Here is a 13,410-nt window from a genome sequence, read left to right on the forward strand (position 1 = left end):
ATCCTTCCCAGTTGGAATTGCGCAATGCGCAATCCCAGCAGTTAGCAGCCAGACTGGACTGTGCATTGCACAGTTCCAGTAGTCAGTCAGTCTCTCAGCAGCTCGGACTGTGCCTTGTGAAGTCGGTCTCCCGACCTCCCGGCCGAAATTGTACAACCTCATGATCATTCACCCAAGTATGTTGCAAGTCAGTTCTCATGTTCATTTTGGTTTTCGACTGACAGATTGCTTGCTATGAGTGTTGCCATGTCTCCAGGTATTGCAGGTGTTCATCTGCCTCTCAGCAGTACAGGTACAATGGTTTCCAGGAGAGCAGAGATGAAGACATCGTTCAGAGCACACTTGGGGATGCAGTCGATCAAGTGTCTATGAGCTTGCTTACTCACGAAGACATCAAGCTGTTCGTAGACAAGGACATCAAGCAACAACATCATAACAAGCAACATCATGAACATCAGCTGAAGGCAACATACCGAATGTAGCGAATGCAGGAGGAAGGTTGTGGCCAACACAGAGGCAGAACAAAGTTGCAAGATCAAGCGGATCCACTGATAATGAGCAACTTTGGAGACTCAGGCTATGAGGTGACAGAGCGACATGAAGGTCGCACGGATACAGAGAATGGAACGAAGAGGGAGTTGCATGTGCCGAAGCAACAACTCAAGGAAGAACATGAAGCTGCACAGATAGACGAATGAGTTGTAGCAGGATCAGGAACAACAGTGGGCGCAACATGCACTCACGGATGAAACTGCGCCCGTACAAGTTAAAGATCCATCCTAGAAGCTAACACGGAGCAGACATGGTGAGTAGTGTTGTTGATCACATCCAAGGGATTCAACAACATGCATGTCATTGTGCGCACGCATGCAACCCAACCCATTCAACACACTCACCAAGACGAAGACAAGAAGCAAGTCCAACTGGCGCTGAACATGTACTTCGGCAAGTTGATGTGCATGACCACCAGCACACACTTGAAGATCAGCGCGAACACTATGCATCAGTGTGTTGCCATTTCAACCGTACCCAAGAAGACCATGCACATGTTAGAAAACGAGTTGGATGAAGGGGCCGAACCAATGCACCAGTTGCGACGGAGGCAAGAGTTCGCTTCATCAAGAGTTCACCATGAGGTTCATGCACACCATCACGGACGACCAAGCTTGGCATCAACGCACCACCTTCACCATCACAAGCATGTCAAAGAGTTGGTCTCATCACAACGGACCGAGTGCTAGTGATGTCTTGCAAGGCTTGCTCAAGCCATGTTGTCTCACATGAGTACATGTGCATTGTAATGTGAAGTCATGTCAAGTGTAAGTCAAGTGTCAATAGTGAATGTAATAGTCATAGAGTAGGTGAAGGTTCATGAGGGTAGTTGAATGGTCACAAAGGGGAATGTCAAGGGTCACCCCACCCTTTGTTATAAATAGTCCCTCATAACTCATTGTATAGGCTTTTGGTCAGCCAAGCTTCTACTAAGACTATTTTGAAGAAGGCTTGGACAGTATTGTAACGCGCCTTGGCTTCTCCACTGCACGGAGCTAGTACATCTCTTTGGAGGAGCAGGCGGATGTGGCTGTAACGTTCCACTGTTGGGGCTAGTAGGTTTACATGGATGTATTGTATGATTGTGACTTACACTTCTTTATATAATAAGAGCCAACACATTTTCATGCATATGTTGTTATTGTAGTTGGACTGCTCCGATTGCTTTAATGATATGTGTTGTTTAACTTACGTACTTGTGTATGAACTGATTCACATGCAATTATATGAATCTTGTTGTTAATGTGTTGCATATGTTGTTAATGCTGTCATCGTCCGTGTCGACTACTCTGCCAGACATCAGACAGACCTTTCACTTGAACCTTGCTATAACAACTGTCACACTCGTCTCAGACTGATCCATGAGTGTTGTATGTGTTATCTTACCTTGTATGATGTGACTGCCGCATCTGGGTGGATTGCTTCGCCGGAAGCTGTGCATGTCATTTGTGTTGTGTTTTCCTAGTCGACTTGGGACTATTCCGCCGAAAGCTGTGCATGTCGTTTGTGTTGTGTGTTCCTAGCCGAGTTGGGACTGCTCCCTTTCAACCTGGAACTCACCTTCACCTCCTTCCCCTTTCGAAGTGTTGGAACCTCTCATACACCTTCCTTGACTCACTGCATCAGTCACACCCTTGCTGCTGACAGAGTTATTCTACTTGCCTCTGTGCGACACCACGGTCAAGGCATTACCTTACGACCCACTGCTGGGACTTCTACACCAAACAGTCTGAGGTCTAAATGGGACTTCTTACCGGGGAGATCCCCTTGACATGTTCGCGGGTCCAGCACCATCAACAGGTTCAGGGTTTGGAGGGCAAAGCGCCACAAGGGTCACTTGTGGGCTTGGAACCCAAGTATGGGGTTTTGCACCCAATCGTGTTTGGGGCAATTCCGGAGGCACATTTCTACATGTGATGGCATGAGACGATAGAGGGCAGAAAGGAGAATCCAACGCTTCGAGAATCGTCAAATTCCGAGTTGTAGAAGTGGAGAAATGAATTTTTGAAGTTGACAAATTAATTATTGGTTTTCAAGTCATGTAGGCTTGATGTAAATTACTCCAATAGATGGGTCTCTTCACTAATTCGTTGGAGCCCCTCTTTAGGCTATAAAAAGAGGGTGAAGACATGTCATTTAGGCATCCATCTTGTGCAACACATATACATCAAAGAGGAATTCAGTGAGGAGGATGCTTCTGAGCCCTAGCCGCAACAAAGAGGGAGGGAGAACAACAAAGTGGAGGACTGTCTTTGGGTCTAAAATTTCTGTAGTGAAGGCCGAGGGTGCTAGAGGCTAGGCCGAGTTGAAGAAGCCTCCTCGCAAGTCTGTTTTGGAGCAACACTTGGGGACAAAACTACCTACATTGCTGGCTGATTAGCTACAGACTTGCTGTGTGCTAGGCCGAAGGCCATAACACCATAGCAGGGTGTGCGAAAGAGGGTTTCAATGCTGGTTCAAGCCTATAACAACAACATGGTAAAGGAGGGTTATTCCAAGGGTATGCCGTAGTTAATGAAGGTTGTTTGAGGGTTGTTCAGGGGTCGGTTAGTGTTTGTTGTAGCCTGCAAAGTATGCCCTAACCAGTGACAATCAAGGGCAGTGTGAGGATGGCAGACTTGGAACAGAGGGTTGATGTGTTGGGTCATAGTTTATGATTGGATTTGGATCAGTTCGATATTGCAACCTATTGGTGTCGTGTGGAGGATCTTCAGAGGAGGTGAAGAGTCTTCCTAGGAGAAGAATTGATAGTGACGTGATTGGGTGCCTTTGATCTGATTGGAGGGTAGTGTGTTGGCTACCCAAAGTAGCCCTAGAGTAGCAGACAAGAAGGATGTTGTTAGTGCGTGATTGGGTGAAGTTTACAGCCTTATAAGTAGCTCTTTGATGGAAAAAAGAGGATACTAGAAGGCAGATTGGATCTCGGGAATTAGGCCTACACAAAGAGAAGTTTGATGAGCCCGTGTTCATTGTAGCAGAAGCGACTTGCAACAGTGATAGGTGGCAGCCCTCCCGGAGTCTCAATGTATTGTCCTTTGATGGACTAAGGGGCAACTAGTGAGCAGTACGGAAGTGAAGGAACGAAAGGACAAGATATGACATCAAAGTTGCAACAAAGTTTGTCATTGTATCTTATATACCATAGACTGTTGTATTATTCAAATTTGGTTTAATATAACGAAGATTGGTGATTGTACAATATTGTACAATTTTGTTGAAAAGTGTGTATATTGTGCATATGTGATTTACTGCTTTATATTTCCACTGTGCAAAGTAGTTTATGGTTGAGATTCTTGGTTTGGTAGTGTCAGTGATTTTAAGACTCTAACCTAGACCCAAGGTCGTGGAAATTCGACACTCATACTAGTATCACTTTTACATTGTCCCTATAGGGATTGTGGAATTTGAGTACAACAGGAAATGATGAGAAGAAGTAGAGTTGAAAAACTCTGGTGATATGATGATCTCTGATGGAAAAAACAACCTTTGGTACATCCATGGGCATGGAGTCTTCAAAAAATCTTCAGGTGCCACTCTAGTGGTCAACAAGCCGCAAGAGGGTTCAAATCTATCATAGAGATGGTCTGTATGCCTGCGTTGCTCGCTGGTGGAAGGAAAAGGGCCGCGACCCTGTAATGGCTTCACTGTGAGGAGAAGAGAGGTCGAGATCTTTGTGGCAATGGACAAACTTGTGGAGAAAGGTTCGTAGGTCCTGAGAAGTGGAGAAGAGGCCTAAATCCAAAGAAAAATGCGATCAAATTATACCTCCTCTGCATGAAAAGAGGAGAGGCCTGTGCAGCCTCAAAACCTTTGCTACTAGCCCTGTTTTGGAGGTCGTACACCTGTGTATGTGTGGAAGGGTTTGGGTTCATGTGGCATGGCTGGTAAGGTTGATGGATTGCCAAATAATTGGGAGATTTCTTGCAGAGATGGAGGATTGTCCAAAGTATTTGGATAGAGATCAGATGCCCTAGCTTAGGACTGTTTCTTCTATGCAAGCTTTGTGATTTAGATCTGTGCATTAACAGTGGGTGGTGATCCCTAAGGGACTTGGAGAAAGGGTCGCAAACCTAGAGGGTTATGCACATTAGGATAGAGGACTGAAGAATGAAGGCAACCTTGAAGAAAAGAAGATGAAGTGCTGATTTGAGGCCTGTTTCAGGGTTTGGAACAACAACATGATTGGTGCCTAGATCTGTGCAATTTGAGGAGTCAAATTGCAGAACAAAGTGCGGATATATGGAGCCCTAGATCAGTCAAGATTATGACTGAAGATGGGAGATCTAAAAGCCCTAAGGAGAGTGACAAGAGCAGTTGATTTGTCATAGAGTTAGGGCAGTTTTGGTAGCACTAGGATCATACTTCTGAAGTGACAAGAAGAATGCTAAGTGGGCAGCTCTAGAAGATTGGAGCACTATTCACAAATGGAATTGTGAACAATGGCTTTTCGTAGTGCAGGATGTAGTTCAAGATGAAGACCTCGAGTACAGGATCATGAAAGGAGCCATGGACTATTGGGAGGCAAATTAAGGAGCCCAGTTCAAGAGTTGCAGATGGGTAGACTTCAGTGAGAGAGGGTAGATCCAGAAGACCCAATGAGCAATCATCCTAATGGAGTAGGAGGACTTCTAGTGGGCAGCTTGTTGAGCCAAAGTTCAGTGACACAAAAGGAGATGTGGTCATTGATAGTGGTAGGCTGGGCAGCTAAGATGTAGTTGCAATGATTAGCAAATGGGAAGGCAAGAGGACCCGCCAGATGTGTTAAGGGCACATGGTCTGAAAGGGCTGCGGGGCACCACATCAACAAGTAGGTCAACTGTCCTGTTCAGGGTAGATTGGTGGTCAAAGCGATTGATACCAAACCCTAGTTGTGTCCTTGTATCAGGGCTATATGTAAGGGCCATGATCCCTGGTACGAGGGCCCTAAGACTGTTGTATTCTAGTTTGTAATATAATGAAGAAGGGTTTAAAAGGTTAAAAATGGTCATGTGCACTAGTTGATTCATTGATTGTGTGTTTATTCCGATGTGCAAAGTAGTTTGTTGTGGCATTTGAGTGAGTTTGTGTCAAAGATTATAAGACCCAAACCAGATTCTCATATGCCATGGAAAACTCAACATGGTATCAGAGCAGGTTTGAAGGGCCAATGGATTAGAGTGTGCATAGTGAAAGCAGTATGAGCTAGTGGAGATCGTTCCTAAGAGGCTTACGAAGGACTGTTTAAAGAGGTCTAATGGGAGGCTAGAGGTATCAAGTGAGAGGGAGCTCGTTTGATCAAGGAGGGAGGTCGAGATGTAGCCCTAAGAACACCGAGCTAGAGGGCCGAATAGGGTTGCTAAAGAAGGCCTATCCTAGTGCGAGACATTTGAAGGAAGGAACTCAAGAATCCGTAGAGAAGGAAGGGTACCATACTTAGTGAGTTTGTGAAACTTCTTGAGGGTTTTGGCAGCCAAAGAGATAAGGGTTTTCTCACTGATTTGAGGAGCTGCAACATGGTTTGGGAGGCCAAAAGGCCCTAGATGACCTCATTGATTGTTGAAGAGGGTCACAAGAGGGTTCAAATCTGTCATAGAGATGGTCCATATGCCTGTGCTGCCCGCTGGTGGAAGAAGGAAGAGGGTTGCAACCATGTAATGGCTTCACTGTGAGGAGAGAGAGAGGACGAGACCTCTATGACAATGGACAGACTTGTGGAGAAAGGGCCGCAGGTCCTAAGAAGTGGAGAAGAGGCAATGCGGTCAGATTATACCTCCTCGGCATGAAAAGAGAAGAGGCTTGTGCAGCCTAGAAACCCTTGCTACTAGCCCTGTTTTGAAGGTCGTAGACCTGTGTATGTGTGGAAGGGTTTGGGTCCATGTGGCATGGCTTGTAAGGTTGATGGATTGCCAAAATAGTGGGAGAATTCTTGCAGAGATGGAGGATTGTCCAAAGTATTTGGATAAAGTTCGAATGCCCTAGCTTAGGGATGTTTCTTCTATGCAAGGTCTGCAATTTAGATCTGTCCCTAAATGTCTAGATTTGTGCATTAACAGTGGGTTGTGATCCCTAGAGGACTTGGAGAAGGGTCTGCAGACCTAGAGGGTTATGCACAGTAGGAAAGAGGGCTGAAGAATGAATGAAACCTTGAAGAAAAGTAGAGGAAGTGCTGATTTGAGGTCTGTTTCAGGGTTTGGAAAAGCAACATCATTGGTGCCTAGATCTGTGCAATTTGGGGAGTCAAATTGCAGAACAAAGGGCAGATATATGCAGCCCTAGATTAGTCAAGATTTTGACTGAAGATGGGCAGATCTGAAAGCCCTAAGGAGAGTGACAAGAGCAGTTGATTTGTCACAAAGTTAGGGCCATTTTGGTAGCCCTAGGATTAGACTTCTGAAGCGACAAGAAGAATGACAAGTGGGTACCGGTAGATCTAGAAGATGGGAGCACTGTTCACAAATGGAATTGTGAACAGTGGATTTTCGTAGTGCAGGAAGTAGTGATGCAGTGCAGGATGAAGACCTCAAGTACAGGATCATGAAAGGAGCCATGGACTATTGGGAGGCAAATTATGGAGCCTAGTTCAGGAGTTGCAGATGGGAAGACTTCAGTGAAAGAGGGCAGATCCTGAAGACCCAATGAGCAGTCATCCTAATGGAGCAGGAGGACTTCTAGTGGGCAGCTTCTTTAGCCAAAGTTCAGTGACACAAAAGGAGTTATGGTCACTGATAATGGCAGGCTAGGAAGCTAAGATGTAGTTGTAGTGATCACCAGATGGGAAGGCAAGAGGACCCACCAGATGTGTTCAGGGCAGTGTTGATAATATCGGTATCGGGAAAATATCGGTGAGGGTCCAGAAAATATCTTATCGGCAATATCGGCGAAAATATCGGCAAATATCGGCAAGCATAAAAAATATTTTTTCCAGATTTTTAAATATAGCCGATATTTTGCCGATATTTTCAAAATATTGCGATATTTTGCCGATATTTTCCGATATTTGCCGATATTTTGAAAATATCGCGATATTATCAAAACAGAAAATATCGCGATATTTTCTCGGCGATATATCGTTTTGCCGAAAATATCGCGATATTTTCGAATATCGCCGATATTATCAACAGTGGTTCAGGGCATGCAAACTGAAAGGATTGCGGGGAACCACATCAACAAGTAGGTCAAGTGTGTCTTGTTCAGGGTAGATTGGTGGTCAAAGTGACTGACACCAAACCCTAGTTGTGTCCTTGTATCAGGGCTGTAAGTAAGGGCCATGATCCCTTATACGGGAGCCTTAAGACTGTTGTATTCTAGTTTGTAATATAACAAATAAGGGTTTAAAAGGTTAAAAATGGTCATGTGCACTAGTTGATTCACTAATGTGTGTTTATTTCACTGTGCAAAGAAGTTTGTTGTGGCATTTGAGTGAGTTTGTGTAAGAGATTCTAAGTCCCAAATCAGATTCTAATATGCTGTGGAAAATTCAACAGGGAGCATGAGGCAAAAGCATAATGGAAATCAAGATAAGCAACATATTCACTATAGTCTCAATCAGTCTAACAATGGAAATATCAAAGTTTTGAAAAGCAACTGACAAACTTGTCCCTTGCAATTGTTAATACAAACACAAGTCAAAATACTCAGAATCTCCAAGGGAAAATTAAAGAGTCAATTATTAGTACTTGTCTGGACTCCGTTCTGTTCAACTTTTGCCAATACCAGTAATTTCATTGACATTTCCTTGGCTCATCATTTAAATCTCTTCGTGTGCCGTCAAGTCAAATTTGAACAATGGTTTTGCTAGTGGTTCTCAACTCTCATGCCCTAGTAAACACCATAAAGTGAATCTTTCAATGCATGGCTATTTTCTTGAAACATTCATGTATTCTACCTTGTTAATGGTGTAGAAATTTCTCATTTCCCACCCCGGTTTTCAGTTTCACCTTATTTCTCCAAAATAGTTAAATGCCCTTTCCCATATCCATACATTCAATAATTGGAAAATAAATTTTGCTGAAAACACAAATTCTGGAAATATGACAGAATGCTGGAAAATGCAGAAATAAATATCAGCACATACAAACAGCGATTCAACACATTTAAACATAGTGATTTTTGGTCAAGGTGACCTTGGAAAAACCCCCTACAACTCTTGGGGAAAACCAGTTCGAAAGCTCCTTCTTATTTTTGGAAAATGCTTTTTACAGTGATAGAAATATTCAACAAAAAATCAGAAAGCAAACTTTTACAACTTATCTCGTTTTCCGTGCCACATAGCCAACTGGAAAAGACTTGTAAACAGCAAAACAGAACAACAATAAATGTTGTACGGCCTCCTCGACTTTTGTGCCCAACTTTCATCCTTAAATGTTGCTGTACGAACTGCCTAGAAAAGCGTGCAAGCTGCCATAAATGATGCTGTATGGTTTTCCTTGATTTCTGTGCAGAAAAACAGCAGTACAACTATACGGATTTCTGCCTAGAAAAGCGTGCCAAGGTACAGCCACTTGCTGTATGGCCTCCCTTGAAAAATGTGCCAACAAACTTCAGATTTTCTGCTCCTCGATTTTTGTGCTAACTTGCTGTACGACCTCCTTGGAATCTGAACCAAAACTGCTGTACGACCTTTCTAGAAAATCGTGCCCAAAATCTGCCTTTCACTGTGTGCTAACTCAGCTGTACGGACTTGCTGAAACGCTGCCTTGGAATGTGTGCCAAGATGCTGTCTCCTTCTCCTCACTGTCCAGAAATCTCCCTTGCTCTCTTGCTCTCCTCTCAATCTGCTCATGAAAGAATTAATGACCTTTTCCTCCTTTAATTTAACCCTAAGTGACTTTTGGGGAATCCTTAAATCCAATGGCTGAAATAGATTGAGATCTAGGGCTAAGATTAAATGCTCATTTAAATCTCACTTTCTATTTTTTAATTCACCCCACTTTAATAAAGACCCACTTAGTCATTTATGACCAAAGTCACTTTTCCTTTCTAATTTTACATTGACTTTATTAAAATCACTTTAAAAATTAGACTTTAGTAACTTTATCACTTAAAGTCACTTTTCAATTAGATTTGACTTTATAAAAATTATAAAGTAACTTTAGGAGAAAAATTAAATTCTTTTGGACACTTTTCCCTAGGCCAAAGATCAAAGCCTTGGGGAACCACCTGTCCTCCGGTACCAAATTTCAACAAATGGATGTTGAAATCACAGTTGGAGGCAAATGGTTAAATGCTTTGAACACAATTACCATGATTTTACAACATCACTTCATCAAGTTCTTGTCAAATAGACGAAATTACTATCTCCATGGTTCTGATCCTCTTTTACCACTTCCACCATTTTTCCAAAATAAAGAAGATTGGAAGATTATCTTGTTCTACAAAAGAAGTGTCCTATATTCGTCATCATCAAAGATCCAAGATCATACAACATCCATTTTTGAATGCTTTGAGAAAGAAGCATTTCTGGAAGGGTGACTTGTAATGAACGTCACAAGTATAAATGTTATACAAAGAATATAATTATGTCTCTTCATAAGGTTATAACTTTATGCTATAGTCATATGTGTGTGTGTGTGAGTGATGATATGGACTGTACAATCATCATCCTTTGCATTCAATCAATCAATATATGTGTATATATATGGCATGTGATAGCCACTTAGTTCATTACAAAGATACATGATGTACCTCCAATTCCTATTAAGAATACAATCAGATCCATTCATATCCAGCATTTAAAACTGGGCAAAGCAAAACAGGTTCTGCGCACTTGAAATACAGAGATGCAATCACTGGATTATTGATAATCAAATGTCAGATTACAAAACCCAGCCATATTATATTAATTAACTAGCAAATAAATGTATAAATATTGGCATCAAATACATCTGACATGTTTTTCTCTTCAGTTGAGCAGAGGAATGACAAAGAAATCCCCGAGGGATGAGAAAGAGAACAATGTATTCAGACTCCAGAGAGTCAATGGTCCAGATCCACAGTCTTACCTCTTCACACATTGGACGTCCCCATTTTCCCTTTGTATTACGTGCTTTCCTAAAATGACCAACCTACAAGTGCAAACCATCAAAATTGTCAGGATAAGAAAGAAGCAGCTATTTGTATTGCAAGGATGCTAATTCTAAAACTGAATGTAAGACGTGAATGAAAAGCCATTAAATTTTTACCTTGGGGGAAGTGACAAAATGTAGGCCTTCATCGTCAGCACTATCCAATAGTTTCTGCATGGTTGGTTTTTTGTATAATGATAAAGCAGAAGCTTTTGGATTATTTGGATCAGAGTCAGCTGGAGTCAATGGCATACCTGACTTCACAAATTCAGTTTTTCCACTTGTGTTCACAGGAGGGTAGTCTGCTGGAGGTGGTACTGAATCCTTTAATTTGCTCCCATCCCTCTTGACATATAATTTGAATCCTTTCACCTGTTCCATGAATAAGCCCCCGACCAACACAAAGTTGATTACTATTCAGCAACAATCATCAGATACATGGAAAATATTCATTTTTTTAAGGGTCAAGAAATTGCTGGACATTTTAACAATGAAACTTAGAACCTGACATTTCCATGAGCATACCTTAAGTTCAAATTCTGCAATAGAAGTCTCACAAATTTCTGTGAGTAAAGATTCCACCTGAATATATAAGCAACATCATTTGGCTTTATTAGACTAAAAATTAGTAACACACATGTGCGGAAAAGAAAGCATCTAAAAAAGAAATTTGATAAGGATATTATGTAGTAGATATTTGATATGAGCATAAAATGCAACGGAGAGATAATCACATACAAGTGAACATAAGAGGACAGGTATGCAAGCAGAAGATGATTGCCAGAACTGTACACACATGTCGTACAAATTTATATTGATTATATAGAGTACAAAAGTGTGGGAAAAGTGATCAAAATTGACCGAGTCTCCAATAAAACGTGACATAGTGGGTGAGTTAAAAGGATATGGATAAGGATAAAGGGATAAGGGTACGAATACAGTACAAAAGTGTATTAAGATACAAATAGATAAAGTGCAATTTAATAAATGTTCACCAAGTCCCATCAACTTGATATGAGCACATTACCAGCAACGGAAAGAGACTTACATACAAGTAAAACACAAGAGGACAAGTGTGCAAGCACAAGCAAAGAAGAATGCCAGAACTATACACATCTTGAACACTCATGTGCATTAACTAATATAGAGTACAAAAAATTGTTGGGAGAGAGAACAAGTCAACCAATTCTCCAATAATATACAATCAAGCGGATGAGTAATAAGGTTAGGGATAAGGATAAAGTACAAAAGTGTACCAAGTACAGAATAGGTATAATATAAATTTAATATATGTCTATACATGCTCAAAATACATATTCACTGAGTTTCATAAATTCCACCTTGCTTAGAGGGAATCATCCGACTTTTTTGTAGTTGGGGATGTTAGTTTTTGTAGCTCAGAAAGGTATTATAGTCTCAAGTGGTGTCTATGAGGCTAGGAACACAAATGGATTAATTATCTCCAATACCCCAAAAAAGTTTCTAAGTGAAAATGTCTTCATTAGATTTATTAGCTATTTTTAATTATTTTCCTAAGTCTAACTTAGCGAAATGGGTTAATTGTTGAGAAATCAATAGGGCAGCAATTACGGTGATTTCTCTTTACTTGATAATTGCTTGTGAAGATATGTTTCCTTCTTATTACTTTTTTATGTTCTTTTCATCAAACAATTACCAAAACCATAAATCATGAAGATCACAAAAAGACAATGAACACAAGATATAGGCTCCAAAGGCAAAACCCCACAAGGGGAAACCCAGTGAAATTATCTCCTCTTATAGAATCAGATCAAAGTGAGAAATCCAAGACCCGAACACCAAGATCAATACCTCCCACAAGACCCAAGTCAACCCTCCCAAGCTCTTCCAACAAGTAAAAATCAACTCAATTCAAAGCCTTCCAAATCTGGTCAAATCTCTGTTTTTCGGCTCCTACAACAGATTTTTGCCCCCCTGCAATAGGTCTCCAACTTTGCCCCCCGCAATTTCCTTGCAACTTTGCACATGTGAGATTTAGGGCATAAAAACAATCTTTAGACCTTTGCTCTCTCTCTTTTGACTTCCTCAGACCTTTGCTCTTCTTCTAGACTTCTTTGCTGGTATTTCTCTCATTTCTTGGCAGAAGAATTGAACTTTCTTGTTTGTCTCCAAATGAGGTCAAACTGTCCTCTATTTATACACATCTAGGAGGTCAAATGGGTCCCTTCCAAGGCTGACTTGGTCTTGTGGGGACAAAATTGACATTTTTGACTCAAATAAAATTCTTTTTCCATTTTCTTTCAAAAGTCCAATTAGGACTTGACTCAAGTACAATAATTTGACTTATGACAAATATTCTTTTGACTCAATAAACCCTAGAAGTATGAAGAACATGTTTGACCTAAATAAAAATTTGACTTGAACATGAAATCCATGCTTGAAAAATAATAATTCCTTTTCTTCTTTTGCTTTTACAAGAAATATATAATGACACATATACAATGACAATTATGAAGACCGAACCTAGTTACATTTTCCAACACTCCCTCTTAACTAGGGAGGTATTCATAATTACATAACCGGTACAAGGACACTCTCAAATTGAAATATTCTCATAAGAAGAGTCGGATTGATAAGCCAACATCATAACCAACATTGTCAAATTGAAATATAGCAAGGCCTTGACTTTGACAAGCTCTAATTTTCCACTAGATTAAAGCACAATACTAGGAAGCATACATTTGGACACCAACACCACAGCCTATTCAAGGCACATACCCCATCTGAAAGTTCACCAGGTATGTCCTTCCAAGCCTATTCTTATCTTGGATTCCCA

The 13,410-nt window shown here is 41.2% G+C and overlaps 1 protein-coding gene across 3 annotated transcripts in view; it reads right to left on the reverse strand.

Annotated features, from left to right (window-relative positions):
• Positions 1-13,410, reverse strand: part of LOC149144442 (uncharacterized) — a 347,041-nt gene that overhangs the window by 91,594 nt on the left and 242,037 nt on the right. For all 3 annotated transcript variants that reach the window (XM_089449167.1, XM_089449168.1, XM_089449165.1), the window contains 3 exons: positions 11,121-11,177; positions 10,713-10,967; positions 10,533-10,595 (listed from right to left, as the gene is read on the reverse strand). In XM_089449167.1, coding sequence (XP_089305293.1) covers positions 10,533-10,595; positions 10,713-10,967; positions 11,121-11,177 — 375 coding nt within the window. The remainder of the gene's footprint in view (positions 1-10,532; positions 10,596-10,712; positions 10,968-11,120; positions 11,178-13,410) is intronic.

This window comes from Pinus tabuliformis, chromosome X, assembly GCF_031772625.1.
Source record: "Pinus tabuliformis cultivar Carrire ecotype Pingquan chromosome X, CPIR1, whole genome shotgun sequence".
Taxonomy (NCBI): domain Eukaryota; kingdom Viridiplantae; phylum Streptophyta; class Pinopsida; order Pinales; family Pinaceae; genus Pinus; species Pinus tabuliformis.